Source organism: Coprinopsis cinerea, assembly GCF_000182895.1.
Source record: "Coprinopsis cinerea okayama7#130 chromosome 10 map unlocalized cont3.10, whole genome shotgun sequence".
In the NCBI taxonomy this organism is placed as follows: Eukaryota; Fungi; Basidiomycota; class Agaricomycetes; order Agaricales; family Psathyrellaceae; genus Coprinopsis; species Coprinopsis cinerea.
Genome location: NW_003307535.1, coordinates 46,902 through 64,672, shown reverse-complemented (window position 1 = coordinate 64,672; position 17,771 = coordinate 46,902). Strand labels below are relative to the sequence as shown.

The following is a 17,771-nucleotide window of genomic DNA, read 5'->3' as shown; positions in this document are numbered from 1 at the left end:
CCGTTGCCAATTCGGGATACTCGACTTTGCACAAATTTCTAAGGAAGACTCATGTTTTTCGGTTTTGGGGCACGTTCTGCACACCGATTTTCGACTGTGAGATCGTGGTCGTGTCGGTTTTTCCTTGAACACGTCTACCAATAGAAATTCCCTAAAACTGAGAGGCTTTTTGCTATAAAAACCGCCGGTTTCCTGGTCAAGTTTCTCCAGCAACCTCCTCTGGTTCTTTTCACCTTTCTCATCGCTCTCCTCTTCGTTTCTTCGATTCTCTTCCTCTCTTGCTATCACCATGTCTTCTCCCGCCTCCAACGTCTTCCAGGAGATCCTCGGCTTCGACCCCAAGGTTCCTCTTGGTCTCCCAGTGCCGGCCAAGTCTATCCCGCCGTCCGTGTGGGATGGCATGAAGCGCGTCTACGTTGAAGATAACGCCAACGTCGCTCGTGGCATCCACAAGCTCACCGGCGTTCACCTCCGTCTTCGTGTGATCGCCAAGGAGGCTATTCCTTTCAGCATCCTTAAGGAGTACAAGACGGCTGCCCTTGAGCTCGTCTCTTACATGGTGAGTCTCTTTTCCTGCTTTACTCGTTTCCTTTCTAACTTACGCTTTTCTTTTAGTACCCTAAGCGTCGCCTCTACGGCGGGCAGATGGCCTACACCGCTCTCATTCAGAAGCAACTTCGCGTCATGCACCCGGCGCTGAAGGTCTTCGTCGAGTTCTGCGGTGACAAGGACATCGGGCTCGACGTCCCGGCGGAGGTCTCTTACCACCTCGCTTGGTCTGGCGAGGCGGTGAAAGCTCCCACCATCCCCCTTCCTGCCGATGCTGACCCGTTCGACGTCAGCTCGGCGTTCCATAACATTAAAAAGCTCGCTAATGGGGCTTCGACTCAGGAGGAGGAGGCTCCTACTCCCAAAAAGCGTAAGTCCTATTCTCTTTCTACTACTATCTTTGCTTACCCATCTTTCTTAGGTGGCAAGCAACCCAAGTCCCCCGCTATCATTTACGATTCCGACGTGGTAAGTGTTTATCTCTTGCCCTTTCTGTTCCTTACTGACTTATGTTTTTCAGGAAATCGTCGGTACTGAAAACGGCGGTCCTGGGGCTGCTTCTACTTCAACTTCGTCGACTCGTGGTGGCAAGGCCGTCGCTCGTGGTCGAGTAAGTTTCTTTCTTTCTTTCTCTCTTCGTTTCGTTACTTACTCTTTGACTTTACAGGGTGGCCGCGGTGGTGGCCCTTCTCGCCCTCGTACCACCGCCGGTGCTTCTGCTGCCGTCGTACGAGTCCCTTACTACCTCGTTCCGAATCTCGACTTATCCTCTCCCGCCTTTTCTCAAGGCTACTCAGCTGGGTAAGCGCGCTCGCGTTTCGCTCGACGCCAAGGCGCTCGAGGAGGTCAATAAGAACGCTTTGACCTCCAAATATCCCAACCTGTTCCCCGACGGGATGCTTGTCAAGACTGGTAAGTCATCTCTCGTCTTCTGTTTCTTACTTTCTTACTCACTCTCTTCTTCTTAGCCGACCACTTCGCCGTCAACAACGAGTGGGTCAATGGTGTTCTGTCTCAAGTACAGAACATCTTGGCCAACTACTCTGACGCTGTCAACGTCGGTTCGTCGACTCGTGCGACGCTGACTGACATTCGCTCTGAGATCCTCCGGCGGGTCCACCTTCTCAGTCTCGACGTTCGGTTCCTTGAAGTACTCTTCGCTGAGTATGATAGGATCCAGGCCCATCTGGAGAAGGAACTCCCTCCTCTTGAGGAGAAGGATCTTCCTTCTTCTTCTGTGGAGTCTCCTGCTTCCCCTCCTCCTCTTGAGGCGGATAGCACTCTTGGGGGCGACGTCGATGCCGCCGGTGACGTTGACATGACTGAGGCTTAGCCTCTTCTCGTTTTTGAGCCTCGTTTTGTAGTAGTATTAGGTTTTTGTTGCGATTCTTCGCTTTTTCCCTAGTACTACTACTATATTGAATATCATCATGCTTTGCACCTCTCTATCTGTGTGTGAACTCCTCCTAAGTGCTCTAAGTTGTCTTAAGTCCTTTCTAAGTCTTCCTGACTTGGAAAATCGAAAATTTTAATGCGAACTTTAGGTTAATGTTTACTTGGTCTTCAGAATGTACTCTTTTTGAGTTACATTCTTTCGCCCTATTGGTACTCCTCTCCCCCCAACTTAGAAATATCAACCGTCCTCGGTTGAGCTTCCCAAGTCGTCGAGATCGTTGTCCTCATTCACCTGTTCGCTTCGTCTATTCCCTTTAGGCATTCCTTCGAACGCTATGTCGTCCGCCGGTTCGCCTTTTCGCCGCGAAGACACTAGTTTGTTCAACTCTGCCGGTCCTAGGTCGATGCTCTCGTGAATATTTCGAGGTAGCTCAATCTTCTTTCGTGCGTGGTAAGGTAATAGCCTAAATGCTGCCACTACAGACTGGTATACTGACCCATCTATTTCGGCAACTATGTAGGCGCCTCCTTTGTTTCTATTCAGCACTACGTACGGACCGTTGTACTTAGGTTTCAGCTTTCGATCAAGGCTATCCTCAATTGGGGAGTTTCTCATTATTACGAGGTCTCCTGGCTTGAAGTTGTAGTCTTTAATCGTCCGCCGGTGTTCAATCTCGTACTTAGCTACTCTATCTTTCTTCGCCTGGTGGATCTTATTTCTTACTGACTCAACGAAGTCTCGATGCTTTGCCAACGCCTTAGCTCTTCGCGCGAGCAAGTCTTCCGTGGAAACGAACGATTCGGGAGGGTTCAATTAGCCAGGTCACTTCTTGTATGTCAAGAGGGTGTTACTGGTTCTGCTCCTGTTACCATATAAAACGGCGAACATCCAAATCTTTTTCTTATAGTGATTCTGTCCGCCCACATAATGTGAGGGAAATACCACTTCCACTTAGACAAATTCCCGGCGGTCACCTTGGCTAGCATATTTACTACGTCGAAGTGAGGCCTTTCGATTGTCCCGTTTGCTTGAGCGTTGTAACCCGTTACTTGAATGCCACGGATTCCATACTTCTCTTCTAGCCAACCAACAGCCTTTATGAAAGGTCCACCATTATCTGTCACTATCTTTTTGATGCAACCCCATCTTAAGATTACATCTTCGAACAACCACTTGCCAATAGTACTAGCATTTTGCTTCTGCAAGGCTTTCCCTTCCATCCATTGTGTCAATGCACACCTTCCGTGAACTATGAATCTGCACTTATCGCTAGGAATACTCATATGAATCACGTCGGCGTGTAAGACTTGAAATATAGATGGGGTTTCCGTTACCGTCGGGGGTATCCTCATGAACAATTTTTGACGGATTTGACAGACATGGCAAGTCCTCGTATACCAGCCTACGTCCCCGTCTAAGTCTGGCCACCAAAACCGTTTAGCTAGTAATTCCTTAGTAGCATAATGTCCTCGATGCCCGGTAGCGTCATGCGCTGTACGCATCAAGTACATCCGATTTTCTGGATAAACGACTATCTTATGTTCACCATTTATTCCTCGACGAAAAAGCCTTCCATCTTTCTTAAAGAAATGCGTACTAAACCTAGCGAATGCTAGGTATTCCGCGTCGCTCATTCCTTTTGGTCGAACTGAAGGGTTTTCTAACCACTTATCTACGATCGGTATTTTTCTGTCGATCTCTTTGATAAGTGGGTGCCGGCGGGACTCTCCATCGTATTCCTGTCGAAGTTTAGGATCTTCCTTTAAGGATAAATCTGGCAGTACTTCCACATTTACGAATTGAGTTTCCATTTTCGGCCCTAGTGACAACACCCTGTCCGCCACTGCTCTATCTAACTCCAAATCTTCTTCAAAATCTGCGATGTCTTGAAGATATCCTCCACGAGTATCGATTTCGTGTTTGAACTCTTCGAAGTCCAACGGTTCTGGGTCGTCGGGGTTTGGTTTCCTGTACCCAGTGAGTCCGCCGGTCTCTTCTTCCGAGTGATCGTAAGGAGTCTTTGGTTTATCATCCGGGTGTGGAACTCGACGTGACAGACCGTCGGGTATCGCAAACTTACTTCCAGCTACATGTTCCAAGGTGAAATGGTACATGAGTATGGATTCGATCCATCGATTTATAGTCGCATTTGGTCCATTTCCAGCATTTTGTAACATGCCCTTTAATGTACTTAGCGTCCGTTTCGACAATCAATTCTCGACACCCAAGTAACCAATACCTATTTTCTTCTAAAGCTCGCATCAAGCCAAAGAGTTCCCTCTTTGCTTGGCCGTACCTTGCTTCTCTCTCACTTAGCGTTGTAGACCCGAATCTAGCATAGTGCCACTTATCAGGGTCATCATCATCTTGGACGGATATCATCCATCCTATGGCTTTGTACGACGTATCCACGGATAATTTTAGGGGCACATTCCTGTCGTAGTCTATAGCCTTCAATACTGGTGCAACTCGAATGGCTTCCTGTAAATCGGCCATTGCTGCTGCCTGTTCTGGTCCCCATCTAAATGGTACTTCTTTACGAGTTAGTTCTTGGATAGGTTCTGCCCGGCGGGCATAATCCTTGACGAACATTCGCAAAGTCCCTAGTACTCCTAGGAAAGATCGTACATCTGAAACGTCTTTACATGCTCCCCACTTAAGGATTGCATCTGCGCGTTCAGGATTAACTTTCCTTCCTTCGTAAGTACAAAGGTGTCCTACTACTGTAAACTCGTCTGCCAAAATGATCGACTTCTTTCCTGAAAATGTCCCTCCACAATACTTCATACGCTGCATCACTCTGTTCACGTCATTTAGATATTCCCATACGAACCGCCGGATACCAGGATTTTCAGGAATGGTTTCATACCCTCCTTTTCCGTCTTCGTACCTCGTTGCTGGTCCTCGCGTAGGAACATCGTCAATATACGGCTTCGTGACTGCAGGAATCTCGTCTTGTAAGATATGAGTTACATCGTCATGGAAGATTGGTACCGAGTTGGTCCACCCCATTGGTAGGGTAACCAAACGCATCGCTCCATAAGGTGTTTGGAACGTGGTAAGGTCTCTGTACTTCTCGTCCAATCGTCTCTCATCGTAACCTACGAACAAGTCCATGCAACCTCCACAAGCTCTACCGGCGAAGTGGTTTGCCAATTCTTCTGTTGCCGGCGGAATGCCCGAGTGCGCAATTGTCACGGCGTTAAGAGGCTCTAGACTATGTACAATTCTCAGACTTTCACCATCTTTCTTAAGTACGCAGAACCACCTCGAGCTATAGCTCGAGTTCGAAGGCTCATACACGCCTGAATCTATCTTCTCCTTGATAATCTTACATACTTTATCCATAAGTCCAGGTGGGATTGGTCTATTCCTCAATACCCACGGTGTGTGTGGTATCGTTGGAATAGGGACATCAGGGAAAAACTCTTGTCTGAATCTCCCTTTTTCCTGCATCTTCCCAAGCGAAAGCTAGGTTATGTACTCCTATTAACCAGTGTAATAGTTTTCGCTCTTCTGGCCAAATGAAATCGCCGCCGTGGACCTTATCCATGGCTTCCTTTCTCTCTGTGGTGTACCTTCCTTGGGGTGTGAATTCCGGCGGATTCGTAGGCATCTTAGGCAATTCAGCCAATGGGTTTCCTATAATCTTCCGAATAATTCTAAACTCCTCTGCTAGAGTCCCCAAGATGGGTGTCTTACTTTATCTGCCACTTTCTTATACTTCTTTCCTGTAGAGACACCCTTAATTTTTGGTTTAGCGTTAGGGTTCCCTGCTACTACTTCGTCTTTGTTCTCGCTGGAGGTTGTTGACGAAGTCTTGGCAGAATCCTCGATGATATCCTCTTTTAACTGTTGATAAATCTGTTCGAAGTGTTTTATCACAGTATCTAACATCATGACTTCACCGACGGATTTGTCTCTTTTGCCTGTCCTGACTTGTTGCAAGAAAGCTTCGACCTTTTTAGCGGCTTTCTTGTTTTCGACTTCCCTAGTTAATGCTTCTTGAATAAACATTAACTTCACGTCTTCTTGGCTGAACTTTCCACTTTTATGGCCGGACTGGAACACCTTTTCGACTTTAATCTCTCCAGAAGCTGTCTGTTCAAAGACGACTGCAAGCTCTCCTACATCTATTGATGATTCATCGAGTTCTGAAAAGACCGCCGGTTGGCGTCCAACTCTGCCTTTAACTCTGGAGGAGGTTCTCCTCTAGGATAAGTGTTCAACCTCACCACTTTGCCCGTTCTGAGGATCGGTCAGGGTAATCGTTTGTGACCCATCTCGATTGTTCTTTGTTAGCGTTTCCGCTATCATCTCGAACGGTCTTCCAAGCAAGATCCTATAACCCACGTCTGGAAGTACGAATGTATTTGGAGGTACACTCTTACTTCTCCAAAGACAAAGGGCACGTCTCTTGCTAAACCTAAGGACTTCTTCAATCCTTTGTCCGCTGAGGACATCCATACCGTCACCGCCGGATCCCAAGTAAGGCCGTGGTCTTTTGCGGCTTGTTCATGCATTGAGCAGATTGTCGAACCGCCGTCTAATAAGGACTCTTCCTTCATGGCTCCATTGATTTCAGGGTAGATGACCCTCAACGAAGACGACTCTTCAGCTTTCACTATAACTGGCTTAGCTTCAGTACCCAGTTCAATCATATATTGTTCCACCGGGTCAGAGATAGTGATACTCCCCAATGGTTTCTCATCTCCTTTTTCTGCAATAGTTCGGACCGCCGGTCGCAAAGTTGAGGCTTCTTTATAGTCCCTGTTTTGCTTTTCGGCTAGGGCCCGTTGTTCAACCACTGCTTCGGCTTTTGCCATCGCTTCCTCACTATTTTCTACCCATTGTAAGCCAACGTGTAGACGCTTAACTTCGTGCGGATCGTCAAAGAAACGCTTAAACACTTCAGTCTCTCTAGGGATAGGGACTTCCCTAGTCGGTACTCGCTTCCGAGTCAGGAGGTTCTTGAGGTATTCCCTTGCCTCTGGCGAAACCCCCATAAGCGACTTGATGTTCACCGGTACGGTGACTTCAAGCAATTCGTTGACGATCGCTTTTGCCGCACCATTTTGTTCTACAGGTGCGCGTTTGTTATAGGCTGGTCCCCGCCGGTCGATTTCCGGTAGAGGTTCGCCTTTTTCTTCTACTTCTCGTTCTTTCTCAAAAGATTTCTCCTCTTCCTTGTTCACTTTAGGCTTGAATGCACCTAAAGGTTTAGTTGAAAGAGGAGGGACGTCTACATAAGGTAGAGTTCCGGACGGCGTAAGCTTCGCCGTTGGTTGAGAATCTGACCATGTTACTTTCTTCTTTTTCTTAGGAGGTCCAACTCTCTTAACCTCGACGAACCTCAACGGTTCCTCTTCTTCCTCTTGTAACTCGTCCACCTCTTCTTCTTCACTCTCACTTTCTTTTTCTTCGACACGCTCCTTTTTATTGGTGTTTTCTTTTTCTACGCCGGCGGTTTTCTTAGACTTCTCTAGCTCAGTCTTGCTACTTCCTGCCGGTTTGGAAGAAGCAGCAGCTGCTGCTTTCCTCGTCGTCATTGAAAACCCTCTTGTCGACGCGAATTTTGGTAGAACACTTGGAAGGGCGTTCCACATCGCTGCCTTTTCGTCAGCAGCCGCGGGCGCTTCCGCGGACGTGTCGTTAGGCGCCGACCCTAAACTCTGCGCCTTCTCCGTTTCCAATTGACTAACCCGTTCCTTAAGGTCATGTACCAACTGCTCTTGCGTTGGTTGACCCGTCAACGGATCCCTCCACCTATGCTCCGGCGGCTCCTCTTGTACGTACTGAGCCTCGCGCTTAATCGCGTCGAGGTCCAACGTATGGCCGCTACTCTCCATACTCTTTCTAATGAGGTCTAGAGTAAATTCTTCCCCATTTCTGAAGGGCGTAATAATTCTATTACTTTCAAGGATACGATAATCGCCACCTTCATGACAAATACGACCCGTATCCAACATCACCCTTCTAATTTTGCAGCCCATAACTGCATGAGCTGGCTCACCACAGAACCAGCAAGTCACTCCTCGTCGCTCTCCACCACCAGCGTCAGCATTTCGCCACACGCCTTGGCTGTAGCCCTGTTGACCTGGTCGACGCGAAAAGTCGACGTACCCTCCGCCTGAGGAACCCGAGTTCGAGTAGTTCCTCCTTCCCGGCGGAACGTAGGATTGACCAATGTTGTTTCCTCCCTGACGAGTTGTGCGAGTTGAATCGCTGAGAATGGTCGGTCAACCCTCTTGTCGATTTTGGCCTCCATTCTCGTCTCAAACTCCGTCAGTTGTTCTTTTTGCTCTTTTCTGAGACCAGTGAGTGTATCCTTCCACTTGGCCTCTTGTTGATCCAGTCTTTCCAAGATGAGTTTAAACCCATCGTTGTCCGACTTAGGAGGCCCTGACCACTGGTACATCCCCGGCGGCATGTTTTGACTCCCTCTAGGGGGTCCAGCGTCCTGCACATGCTGCTCTTCTCTCTTGGGCTTAATACCCAATCTCTTCAACGTTTCTGCCACGGCGGTGTTGATGACGTCCTGGTCTGCTGTACCAGTGTCACTTAGATCCGTCGTGAAGCCAAAGACCGAACTATTGGAGTGTTCCCGGGCTACCACTTGTGCTACGTACAACAGATCGTCTAGCGTGTACTTAGTAACAATGGGCATAACCCGTTCCAAACCTGAGGAGTCGTAGAGCTCGCCATCGAAGTCGTCGTCTCCATCATCTTCGACTTGGATGGGATTGACTTCTGTCCCAAGATCACCTTCTGGGGCCGTAGAGGGTCCTCCTTCTTTGCCTTCTTCGGGTTCCACCTTTGGGCCTTTCGGGGCTTCCATCCTCTTCAGCCTCTTGTCCAATGTTCTGGCATTGGCTCTGCTCTCCCTCTTCAATTCTGCCAGAATCCTCCGCTGGTCGGCTGTTGAGAGCCGTACTTGGACCGCCATTCTAAAGTTACGATCTAAGCACGCCAGGAAGTCCTGGACTAACGTCCTTTCTGAAAGGAGTTGGATTTTCCTCTTCCTTTCGGTCTCTCGAATTTTTGAGACCTCTGTTCTGACCTTCGCAATTAGGTCCATCAACTTCTGTTCATCATGCATCTTAATCCTAACATACCTGTGAAAGATATTCTCCACTCTATCAAAGGCTTCCCTCTTGGAGTTCCTTGATGCCCGGATAGTAAGACAGAATTTCTGCCTTAAATTGTGCATATGTCCCGTCTCTATACTGGGTCAGCCGGGACCACTGATCCTTTAAATCGACTTTCTTTACGAAGTCGACCAACGCCTTCTTTTTGTGCCTGTCCAGTACTACGCTCGCTTGCTCAAACATCGTCTCTATCCGCTCTATGTAAGCCCATACTTCTGCCGCCGTGTCATCTTCCAACACTAAGTGGCTCGCTTTCCACAATTGAGGAACCCTAGGGTTCTTATACAACTGTTGGGTTGTCAAGTGATCAACCCTGGGATCCATGGAAATCTCGTATTCCATCTTGTTGTGGTTTTGTAACGACGGAGAGATTAAGGGTGCTTTTTCGTGGGTAGGAGTCTCGAAGTTCGAAACTGAAGGTTTTTGTTCTCGTTGAACAGAAGTAGCCGTTTGATTTACCGGCGGTTGTGGAACGTTAACTTGTTCCTTTTCTTTCGGCGTTTCTCTTAAGACGCTCGTTTTCTTCGTCCTTTTTCTTCTTCTTGCCCTGCGTTCAGGGAGTCGTTCGATATCCTCTTCGCTCTTGTTTCCAAAATCCACAAAGCTTTCCCCTGTAGTAGGTTCGCTTGGTGTATTTGTAGTGGGCTCTGAAGTCGAACTTCTATCCTCTGAAGTAGCGCGTTGCTTTCCTTTGTCTCTTTTGTGAGATCGAAGACTACCTTCTACTTCGTCACTTCCGGCGGGAAGTTCTACCTCGTTTTCTTCTTTTACTGGACTAAGTTCTTTACCTTCTTCTCGCTGGCTTAAAGAAGCTTCTAGCGGACTATAAGGTTTGGGAACTGCTGGGGATTGAACTGACTTTCCTAAGTCTTCTAAGGATAAGTCCGAGAAATCGCCTTCAGTGGCAGAAGACTCTGTGACGCGGTAACTACTTCTAAACGGATGTTTCTTGAAGTAAAGTGGCTCGTTGGGGGTTCCTAGCGAAGATGGAAACCCTAATTCTGCGACGTCGGTTTTGAGTTTGTCTAACCGACGGTACGAAACGCTTTCTGCTTTTGGTAATTCAAAGCCGCCGGGGAAACTTGGTCCCTGACTAGCTCCTAATTGGAAAGTTGGAGGAACTGACTCCTCTTCTGACTCTGTCTCTGCACCGGGATCAACTAGATTTTCAACTGCGGCTTCTTCGTCCTCTCCAGAGGTAGTTTTTGCTTTAGCCTCCTTAATTTGACGTTTTAGCGCTCTATCCGACTCTAGTTCCTGGTATTCCAGAGGTTGTCCTTGACGCTGTCTTCTCGTAGTTCTTTCTTCAAACGCTTCTCCTGTGAGCGGATTTATTCGCGCCTCAACAGATGATTTTGGTGCCTTAGGATTTCTTTTCTTGAGAGTGGAAATCTCGTAGGCTTTTTGGTTTCCCGGCAGACGTTGGATCGAGCTCAAAGACCTAAGTCCGAACTCAAGATCTGACGCAGCCGAAAGATCGTGCTACACTTGTTTTAAGTCCTGCTTTCGCAAAACTTCGTCTACTTAAACTTGGAAATTGGACAACCCCTCGCGGTGGGCTCCAAATGATGTTCTGACTAGCACAGAAAGCACAAAGAAGAGCAAGAAAACAACCGGCGGTCCCGAATCGAGTGGCGCTTGTTTGTGAGACAAGTGACACGAAGATGAAGACCGACGGCTAAATCTAAAGACTTTTAGGTACTGTCTGTACGTTGGCACGCAAGTTCGACGGGGTTGTTGTTTTAGTAGACTAAGTTAACGAGGAGAAGACTCTCTGACTCGTATAGAACGGTTTTTAGGGTTTTTAGAGCTTTGAAAAGGCTCTTGACTTTATGCAGGTGGTGTTTTATATTTTGTTGTGCTCTACACACAAGGGAAACACTAAGTTCAACTCGCGACTCGATTTGAACACGACTTAGACTCGAAACTCGAATTTGGACTTGGAAACACTTAACACTCGTCCCGGCGGGATCACTCGTTGACTCGTTTTAAAACTCGGACTCGTGTATTCCGCACAAACTCGGACTCGACTCTAACTCGTTAACTCGCTCACTCGACACTCAGAGAATTCTTCTTTGTTTTACTGAACGACTCGTGCCGATCAGGACAAGATATATAATCGAGTCAAAGGGGTATCTGTTGATTCTTTTGCCCGGCGGGCCTATATATATGGTACAAAATGTTTGACTACGAGCTTTAAAACAAAGACTAGCAAAGACTATAAAACAAGCCGAATACATGCGCATGATACAGAAAATGAGAGTAGAGAGACGGAGCGGAGGTACGAGAGAATCAGAAATACGAAATAGGAAAGAAACGCGACAAAAGAAGCCCCGGCGGTGTCGTGCCGAGTATGCCCATAGGCGTCTATTGATGCGCTGTTGAAGCGCGTGAATTTTGGTAGTTCCGTCCAGTCGGAACGGAACCAATGTGTTGTGGGAAACTCCATTGTTACTCCGTGAAGATGCTTCCGCGGAAACAGATGGTATACCTCTTTTTGTAACTACCGCCGGAGGGCGGCGTATGGATTCATCGTTCTGTCCCTTCTCTCTGTACTACTTCTTTTCTGTTGACAGGTCATGGGACTGTTAGTACCCTGTTTCATCTGTCCTAGAGAGGACACCTGTCCAACGGAATAGAACATCTCGTGTGATCCGTTCCTGGTCCCGTCGTTCTGGTTATCTTATCTCGGCTTCTATCTTATCGATCTCGTACCTAATCCGTAGAGGTCCCCTTTAGCTTTCCGCGACTGATGGCTGATTCCGACCGTCCGGCGGCGCTTATGGGCGTTTCCTCTTAGGGTACTGACAGGCGCTGGTGCTAAGTGTCGTCGTTCTTGTTAAGTCGCTACTAGCTTTCTAGTCGATTTGAAGTCGATCGTGCACTCCCATGGATAGTCTTGCTCCCGGCGGTGAGGACTTCGTGCCAAATTCTCACTACCGTAGTTCGATCTTCAATCGGTCCAGTACACATCCTTAACCCGTCAATTACTACGGTATCAATGATGCGTTACGTTCAACCTCTTTCAGAGTCGTTCTTAGAGTTCGACTTAGTTGACGACTCTGGGCTCGGTCTCAACTCATACGACAGAATAAGTGACCGCCGGTTATGAAAAACACAGTGCCTTAGGGCTTTTCAGTCACTTATCGAGATGTACGTTTTACCGGACGAAATTAGTCCGGCGGTGTGTTATTCGCGATTTTTGAAGGGTCAGATGACCCTCAGGCGTAACACCGCGAGCTCCGACCTCTTCTTTGCCTTCCATACCTCCATCTTGCGTTGGTGACGCTTGGTTTTTAGGTGCTTATTGGCGTTGTGGTGGTAGTATCCGCCCTTCGTATTCTCCTGGACCGTCTTCTTGGGGCACTCGAGCTTGAGGTTTCGGTTACACATCTTGCACCTGACTTTGGTTGGCGTCAAAATGCCAAAGATCTCGCTCCTCGCTGTGAACCAGTGGATGCGCTCCGCCATGCCTCGATAGACAGTTGCACAAGGACGAGGTGCCTGGCGATTGGATGTTGGGTGAGTATGTGCTCACAACATGGGAGAGCGAACCAGAACTCACCGTGCGGGGTGTACCCTTTATCTACAGATAGACGACGTGATGAGGGAGAGGGGAGAATCGGTAGTGATTCATCACTCACCATCGAGGAGGCGTTGCGATTAGGCCTGTGGGCCGCTTTCTTTCCGCGCGTGTTGGACTATTCAAGGACCAAGGTGAGTACACAGGCACGTCAATACGTGTAGCGACGGACTCACAGCTACCGCCATTATGTCTGAATGAGCGTGGTGTTAGTGCATGAGACTCGAGGGTAGGTGAGGATGGTGCCCACTTTGATGAAAATATGCAGTCGAGGTGTAGCGGCGAGTGGGGAGGGGAAAGGATGACGACGTTGACGTTGGCGAGAGAAACAAGGGAAGCGAGTGGCTCTGGGGAAATCCATGTATACGGACCACCACCTCGACTTTATCTCTCCCACCCTAGGCGCCCATAATTAATTTCGTGCGAAAATGGAGTCACATTATTTGTTCCGTTTTCAGGACGCTCACAGGCTTGTCCTTCTGCCCAGGCCCATCTTTCCAAACTGGGAGTGACGCTTTGTGTTAGAAACCGCGCCAGCAACTCGCGATAAACCAACTGAGCCAAAAAGGCCGCTATCACCGGTTAAGGTGATAGGTTGCTGGCACTATATATAGAGCTGATCATGTCAGGTATTGGTCGCCTACTGTCGAACGGAAGACGGATAGACGGATAAAACGGATATGGGACGGACGGAATGACAGGCCCCTGACAGTACCCCCCTGTTAAGCACCGAGCCCTCGAGGTGACGTGATGACGACTTCTTACTAGGTTTCCCAGGCCTAGCCACGTCTTGCCCCCAGAACCCGCGATCAGATATACATAATAGCCCCCAGAACTCGAACATGTCCTGTCAGCCGAGGCCCCCGGGCCCTAACAAGCACAAACAAACCGGTTTCCCAAGCCGGAAAGTATTGCACCTGCCAGGGTTTGAACCTGCGACCTAATGGTAACCGGTGATACTGTTAGAAACCGCGCCAGCAACTCGCGATAAACCAACTGAGCCAAAAAGGCCGCTATCACCGGTTAAGGTGATAGGTTGCTGGCACTATATATAGAGCTGATCATGTCAGGTATTGGTCGCCTACTGTCGAACGGAAGACGGATAGACGGATAAAACGGATATGGGACGGACGGAATGACAGGCCCCTGACACTTTGACTGTGAACTCGTGGGATGGCCTCGAGGGTGCAACGTGTTTGCTGTAAAGGCCGGGCTCCGGGCGCTGACCCTTCCTTACTGATTAATCACTTTTTCCTTGGGTCGAACGCTAGGCGAATAACATAGCCTCTTCATCGGTGTGTCTAAAGGGGTAAAAACGAGGCTCGAACCCTCTGAACCTGGTGCTGTAGCAATTCCAATTTTGGTGAATATTGGACTCAAAATCCTCCTGGATGAGATTCTCCGTCGCCAAATGGGACATTTCCGAACGAGCAGAAAACAAAGTCGCCATTCCCTGCACATTCGAGTAACCACCCTCTTTTTTGTTCGGTATTGATTTACTAGACTTATGTACAATTCCATCAAAAGAACGTCAAGAACCTTCTGTTGTCAGAATCGTCTAACCACAAACGGTTCTTGCTCCGCATCTCCACCAATATCATACTTTACTTACCATTTAGGTTATTCCTGGTCCCTGCCCCGTTTTCCCTTGAACCTATTGCTCGCCACTTGTGATCGGGGTTCACCGGTGGCTCGGGGAAAACACGACTTTGTGGCTCAGGCATAGAACCGCCGTCCTGTTCGACGAAATTCTTTTTAACAGCACTTCACGGGCATGTTTCGCGGGAGCAGAAGACAAGTGCCGCCACTCCGTTGGACCGTACCCCGATTTTGGCGCTCTCGCCCCACTCCCTTTCTAGTAGTGGATAATTCAATATTGACGAGAGGGTAATTCTATGCAGGTCGTCTCGTCGAACACCGTGCCTGTTCGCGCAAAAACTCAGGACTGCCCTCGCCAAGTCGAAGGACATCGAGCGAGACTCAGCGAGTGGCGGTTTCGAAGTCCGATGATCCTTCATCAACTCCAACGATGCCGGAATTTCGACGCTAAGACAAGTTTACGATAAACACCTTGATAAATAAGTAAGAGGCACCAAGGCCATTGGACAGAGTACATGAGCATACATACGAGTCAAATAATTGGAAAACCAGACCAAAGGAAAGAGCAACGAAAGCATAATGGCAACGGAAAACATAGGAAGGATCAAACTGGCCGAAAGCCATTACATAAGAAAAGCAGAACGATTCAACGACGAATCGTCGAGTGAATCGATTGTCCAGAGCCCTAATCATCTCCACATCGCAGACGCAGATCCCCAGGTATACAGTGGCTAGTAACGGGCGACGAAACCGGCCTGTACATCGTCTGGTCTACGAAGCGCGGGATACTGATCTCGTCTGAAATCGGGGCCCTGGACGGATGTATGGACTGAATTGTTTTGTCGTCCGTTGGTCATGTTACCATAGGACAACAACTAGACGGTCTCTAGTCAGCAAACAGCTCATCGGAGCGATCGTTGTGTCGGAAGCTTACCTCCTCGAAAGTTGAAGGTCGGAAGATGGGTCGTGGGACATAAGGGAAGGGAAGAGACGACGACGACGACGATGGAAATGGAGATGGCGATGGGAAGATGGGCTATAGGATGGTATTCGGTAAGTTGTTGTACCACCGCATTTACGCTAGTCCCTCACCTTTCCGTAGAGACATCGCTGAACGACAGGCACCTCCTACGAAATCCGAATCGATCAGACTCGTGAGTCGCATCCATGGTAGATCAAAACTCACCTCGTTGCAGGGTTTCTGGGGATTATCCCTGCGCCACTCCTTCTCCTTCCTTTGGTGTCTCGCGGTCCTCAAATGCTTGTACAGGTTGCTGAGGTACCATTTGCCCCGCTTCTTCGAGTCTTCCCTGTTGTCGAGGACCAGTTTGCTGAAACACGCCATACAATAGACTTGTGTCCCCAGAACATCGGGTTCTTCGTTGAAGTCGACCCAGAGGAAGAGGATTGCGAGGACCCATTTCAGCTTGTTCTCGGGCGTTTGAGTGACGCGCTTGCCAGTCTCCTCCGCTTTCTCATCGGGGATGGTGTAGTCGGGGCTCGCATGGTCTGGGCGATGGATAGGTGCGAACACCATATCCGGTGGCAACTTCTCCTAAACCACTTTTAAAGAGATATCGAGAATCAATAAAGGACACGGACTCACGCAAGGTGTACGCCTTTTGACGCTGCAGAGAACCTTAGTTGCGCCCTATAAAACGCCGTCGACGGCTATAAGAAGCCCGTGCTGGGGACCGGAGGTGGTTGATAAACGCACCAAGATTACAGGCTTCCGCCTGGACACTGCGCTCTTCTTCTGACCCTTGTTACACGTCTGTCAAAATGTATGAGCGTCGCGCTGTCGCATAGAAGTGAACGTTCAGTACGAACCTTTACCATCTTGTAGCGAGCTGTAATTGGGATGGATCGAGCAAGGCCCGGACTGGAATTTTCGCTTCGCGGGAAGTGTTTGTGGGGAAGGACTAAAGTTCGAAATTCGAACGGAGTGGCAAGAATGGAGGAAAGATGACGGGTGACCAATGTCTTTCGGGGGATCAATAAATGGGGCGGAGACAGGGAGATCCAACTTTACATCCCCGCCCTAAATGCCCATAATTACTTCTGGCTTTTCCCCGTCCGAAATTTTAGGGTCACAGGATATCTGCCCAATGGCAGGTCTATCACAGCTTTTACCCTCCACATTTCTTCATTCCTATCACAGCTCCTTTCCCGCCGAACGTATCGCTCTGTACACGCCTCAGGGATCCAACGTGTTTCCTGTAATACCGAGTGGCAATCCGTCCCTCTTTCCCTTAATTAGCCTCCCTTGTTAGCCGAAAATACGGTCGTGCGTGTCGTATATAAAGCCGGCTTATCCCTTAGTTAAAGCCTGTTCTACAACTCTCATCGTCGCAAAAAGGGCCTTGCCGGGAAGTCACAGAAGAACAGTCCCATTTCTTGTCGCCACTGGGCGAAGGGCTGTCCTCGTTTTCCTTTTGCTTGGCGTTGATCGTCATTCAAGGTGTAAAAGACATCAGGTAATGCTGAAGCCCTCTTTTGTCAGGATTGGCTAGCTCGATAAGGGGATGTTTCTCCGCTTCTTCACCAAGAGGCACTTTGAATGCTGTCCAGGTCATCGAGGATACGTCTTAATTCCTGTCCTGTTCCTTTCCAACAGCACAGGTGACCGTTCAGGGATGTCCCACCTGTTCAGGATAATCCCGAGAAGCTAACAGCCGTCGCTTTGGTTGTTATTTTATGCTGGCCGCCCAGATTCATGGGTTGAAGAGGAACTTATGGCGAAGGTGGGAACCAGAATAGAAGCGACAATGAAGCGACAATGTTGGAGCGGTCACACCGATCCACGCCCGTTCCTTAGACTCTGAATGTCCTATTTCGTGAGTTTTCTCTCATCAGAGGTCCATCTACGTTGACACCCTGGAGCCACTCTCCCAGTCATACCTCCCCAAACCAGGATCCTCGCCGCCCTTCATTATGCTATCCCTGCCTAACGGCCCTAATTTTCAAAGTCAGACAATGTCAAAGCGCCTCTTCTTGTTCCAAAGAAGGCAAAGAAAAAATATTTTCTCCTTGAATGTTGACAGGCTGAACTCGGAGAAGCCATGCGTTGGCGCCCACAGTGACAGATGTCTCAATGAGGGGATGATGATCTACTTGCGACGATTCACGAAGTTCGAACACGAGATAAGTATATCAAATATTTCATCTCCGCTGATCTCTTGTGCTTTCTTTTCCTTTCTGGACTCACGACTGGAAGCCACCCTCGTTGGGCCTGCTCACCTGAGCAAGTGACATCGGATGTTCTGCACCTGGAGAGCCCCTGGAGTGGTTCGACGTCTCGGGCGCTGCGAGAATTAGGACTCAGGAGGTCCGGACGCGCGCGCTTAATGGATGTTCTCATTTTCGCGACTATGGTCACGTTACCGTTCTTTCTGAAGGAGTGGTCGTATCACGGTCTGAGGGGATTCATAAACCAAGTGAAGATCCAGAAGTGTTGTGGAAAGCGTTCATCAATGATCAATCGGAGACGTAAACT

General features: G+C 48.7%; 5 protein-coding genes and 1 pseudogene across 6 annotated transcripts; 1 reads left to right on the top strand and 5 right to left on the bottom strand.

Annotated features, from left to right (window-relative positions):
* Positions 1–289: 289 nt before the first annotated feature.
* Positions 290–1,882, top strand: CC1G_12181 (hypothetical protein; the record flags this gene model as incomplete). The annotated part of the gene is made up of 7 exons (XM_001833747.1): positions 290–559; positions 616–919; positions 971–1,017; positions 1,070–1,159; positions 1,217–1,276; positions 1,338–1,461; positions 1,518–1,882. 7 exons carry the CDS (start codon positions 290–292, stop codon positions 1,880–1,882), a joined length of 1,260 nt encoding a protein of 419 aa, XP_001833799.1.
* Positions 1,883–5,620: 3,738 nt separating this feature from the next.
* On the bottom strand, positions 5,621–7,794 carry CC1G_12179 (hypothetical protein; the record flags this gene model as incomplete). Its single annotated transcript, XM_001833745.2, has 2 exons — positions 5,621–6,157; positions 6,415–7,794. The coding sequence occupies 2 exons, from the start codon at positions 7,792–7,794 to the stop codon at positions 5,621–5,623; spliced, it is 1,917 nt and encodes a 638-aa protein (XP_001833797.2).
* A 179-nt stretch (positions 7,795–7,973) lies between these two features.
* Positions 7,974–8,891, bottom strand: CC1G_12178 (hypothetical protein; the record flags this gene model as incomplete). The annotated part of the gene is made up of 1 exon (XM_001833744.1): positions 7,974–8,891. The coding sequence occupies one exon, from the start codon at positions 8,889–8,891 to the stop codon at positions 7,974–7,976; it is 918 nt and encodes a 305-aa protein (XP_001833796.1).
* Positions 8,892–12,303: 3,412 nt separating this feature from the next.
* Positions 12,304–12,864, bottom strand: CC1G_12176 (hypothetical protein; the record flags this gene model as incomplete). Its single annotated transcript, XM_001833742.1, has 4 exons — positions 12,304–12,597; positions 12,659–12,679; positions 12,738–12,794; positions 12,853–12,864. 4 exons carry the CDS (start codon positions 12,862–12,864, stop codon positions 12,304–12,306), a joined length of 384 nt encoding a protein of 127 aa, XP_001833794.1.
* A 724-nt stretch (positions 12,865–13,588) lies between these two features.
* CC1G_20183 lies at positions 13,589–13,687 on the bottom strand (annotated as a pseudogene). The gene has a single exon. The product of its transcript is annotated as a tRNA-OTHER (tRNA).
* A 1,319-nt stretch (positions 13,688–15,006) lies between these two features.
* CC1G_12175 (hypothetical protein) lies at positions 15,007–16,114 on the bottom strand (the record flags this gene model as incomplete). Its single annotated transcript, XM_001833741.2, has 7 exons — positions 15,007–15,150; positions 15,210–15,311; positions 15,368–15,403; positions 15,462–15,830; positions 15,882–15,926; positions 15,993–16,049; positions 16,106–16,114. The coding sequence occupies 7 exons, from the start codon at positions 16,112–16,114 to the stop codon at positions 15,007–15,009; spliced, it is 762 nt and encodes a 253-aa protein (XP_001833793.2).
* Positions 16,115–17,771: the final 1,657 nt, after the last annotated feature.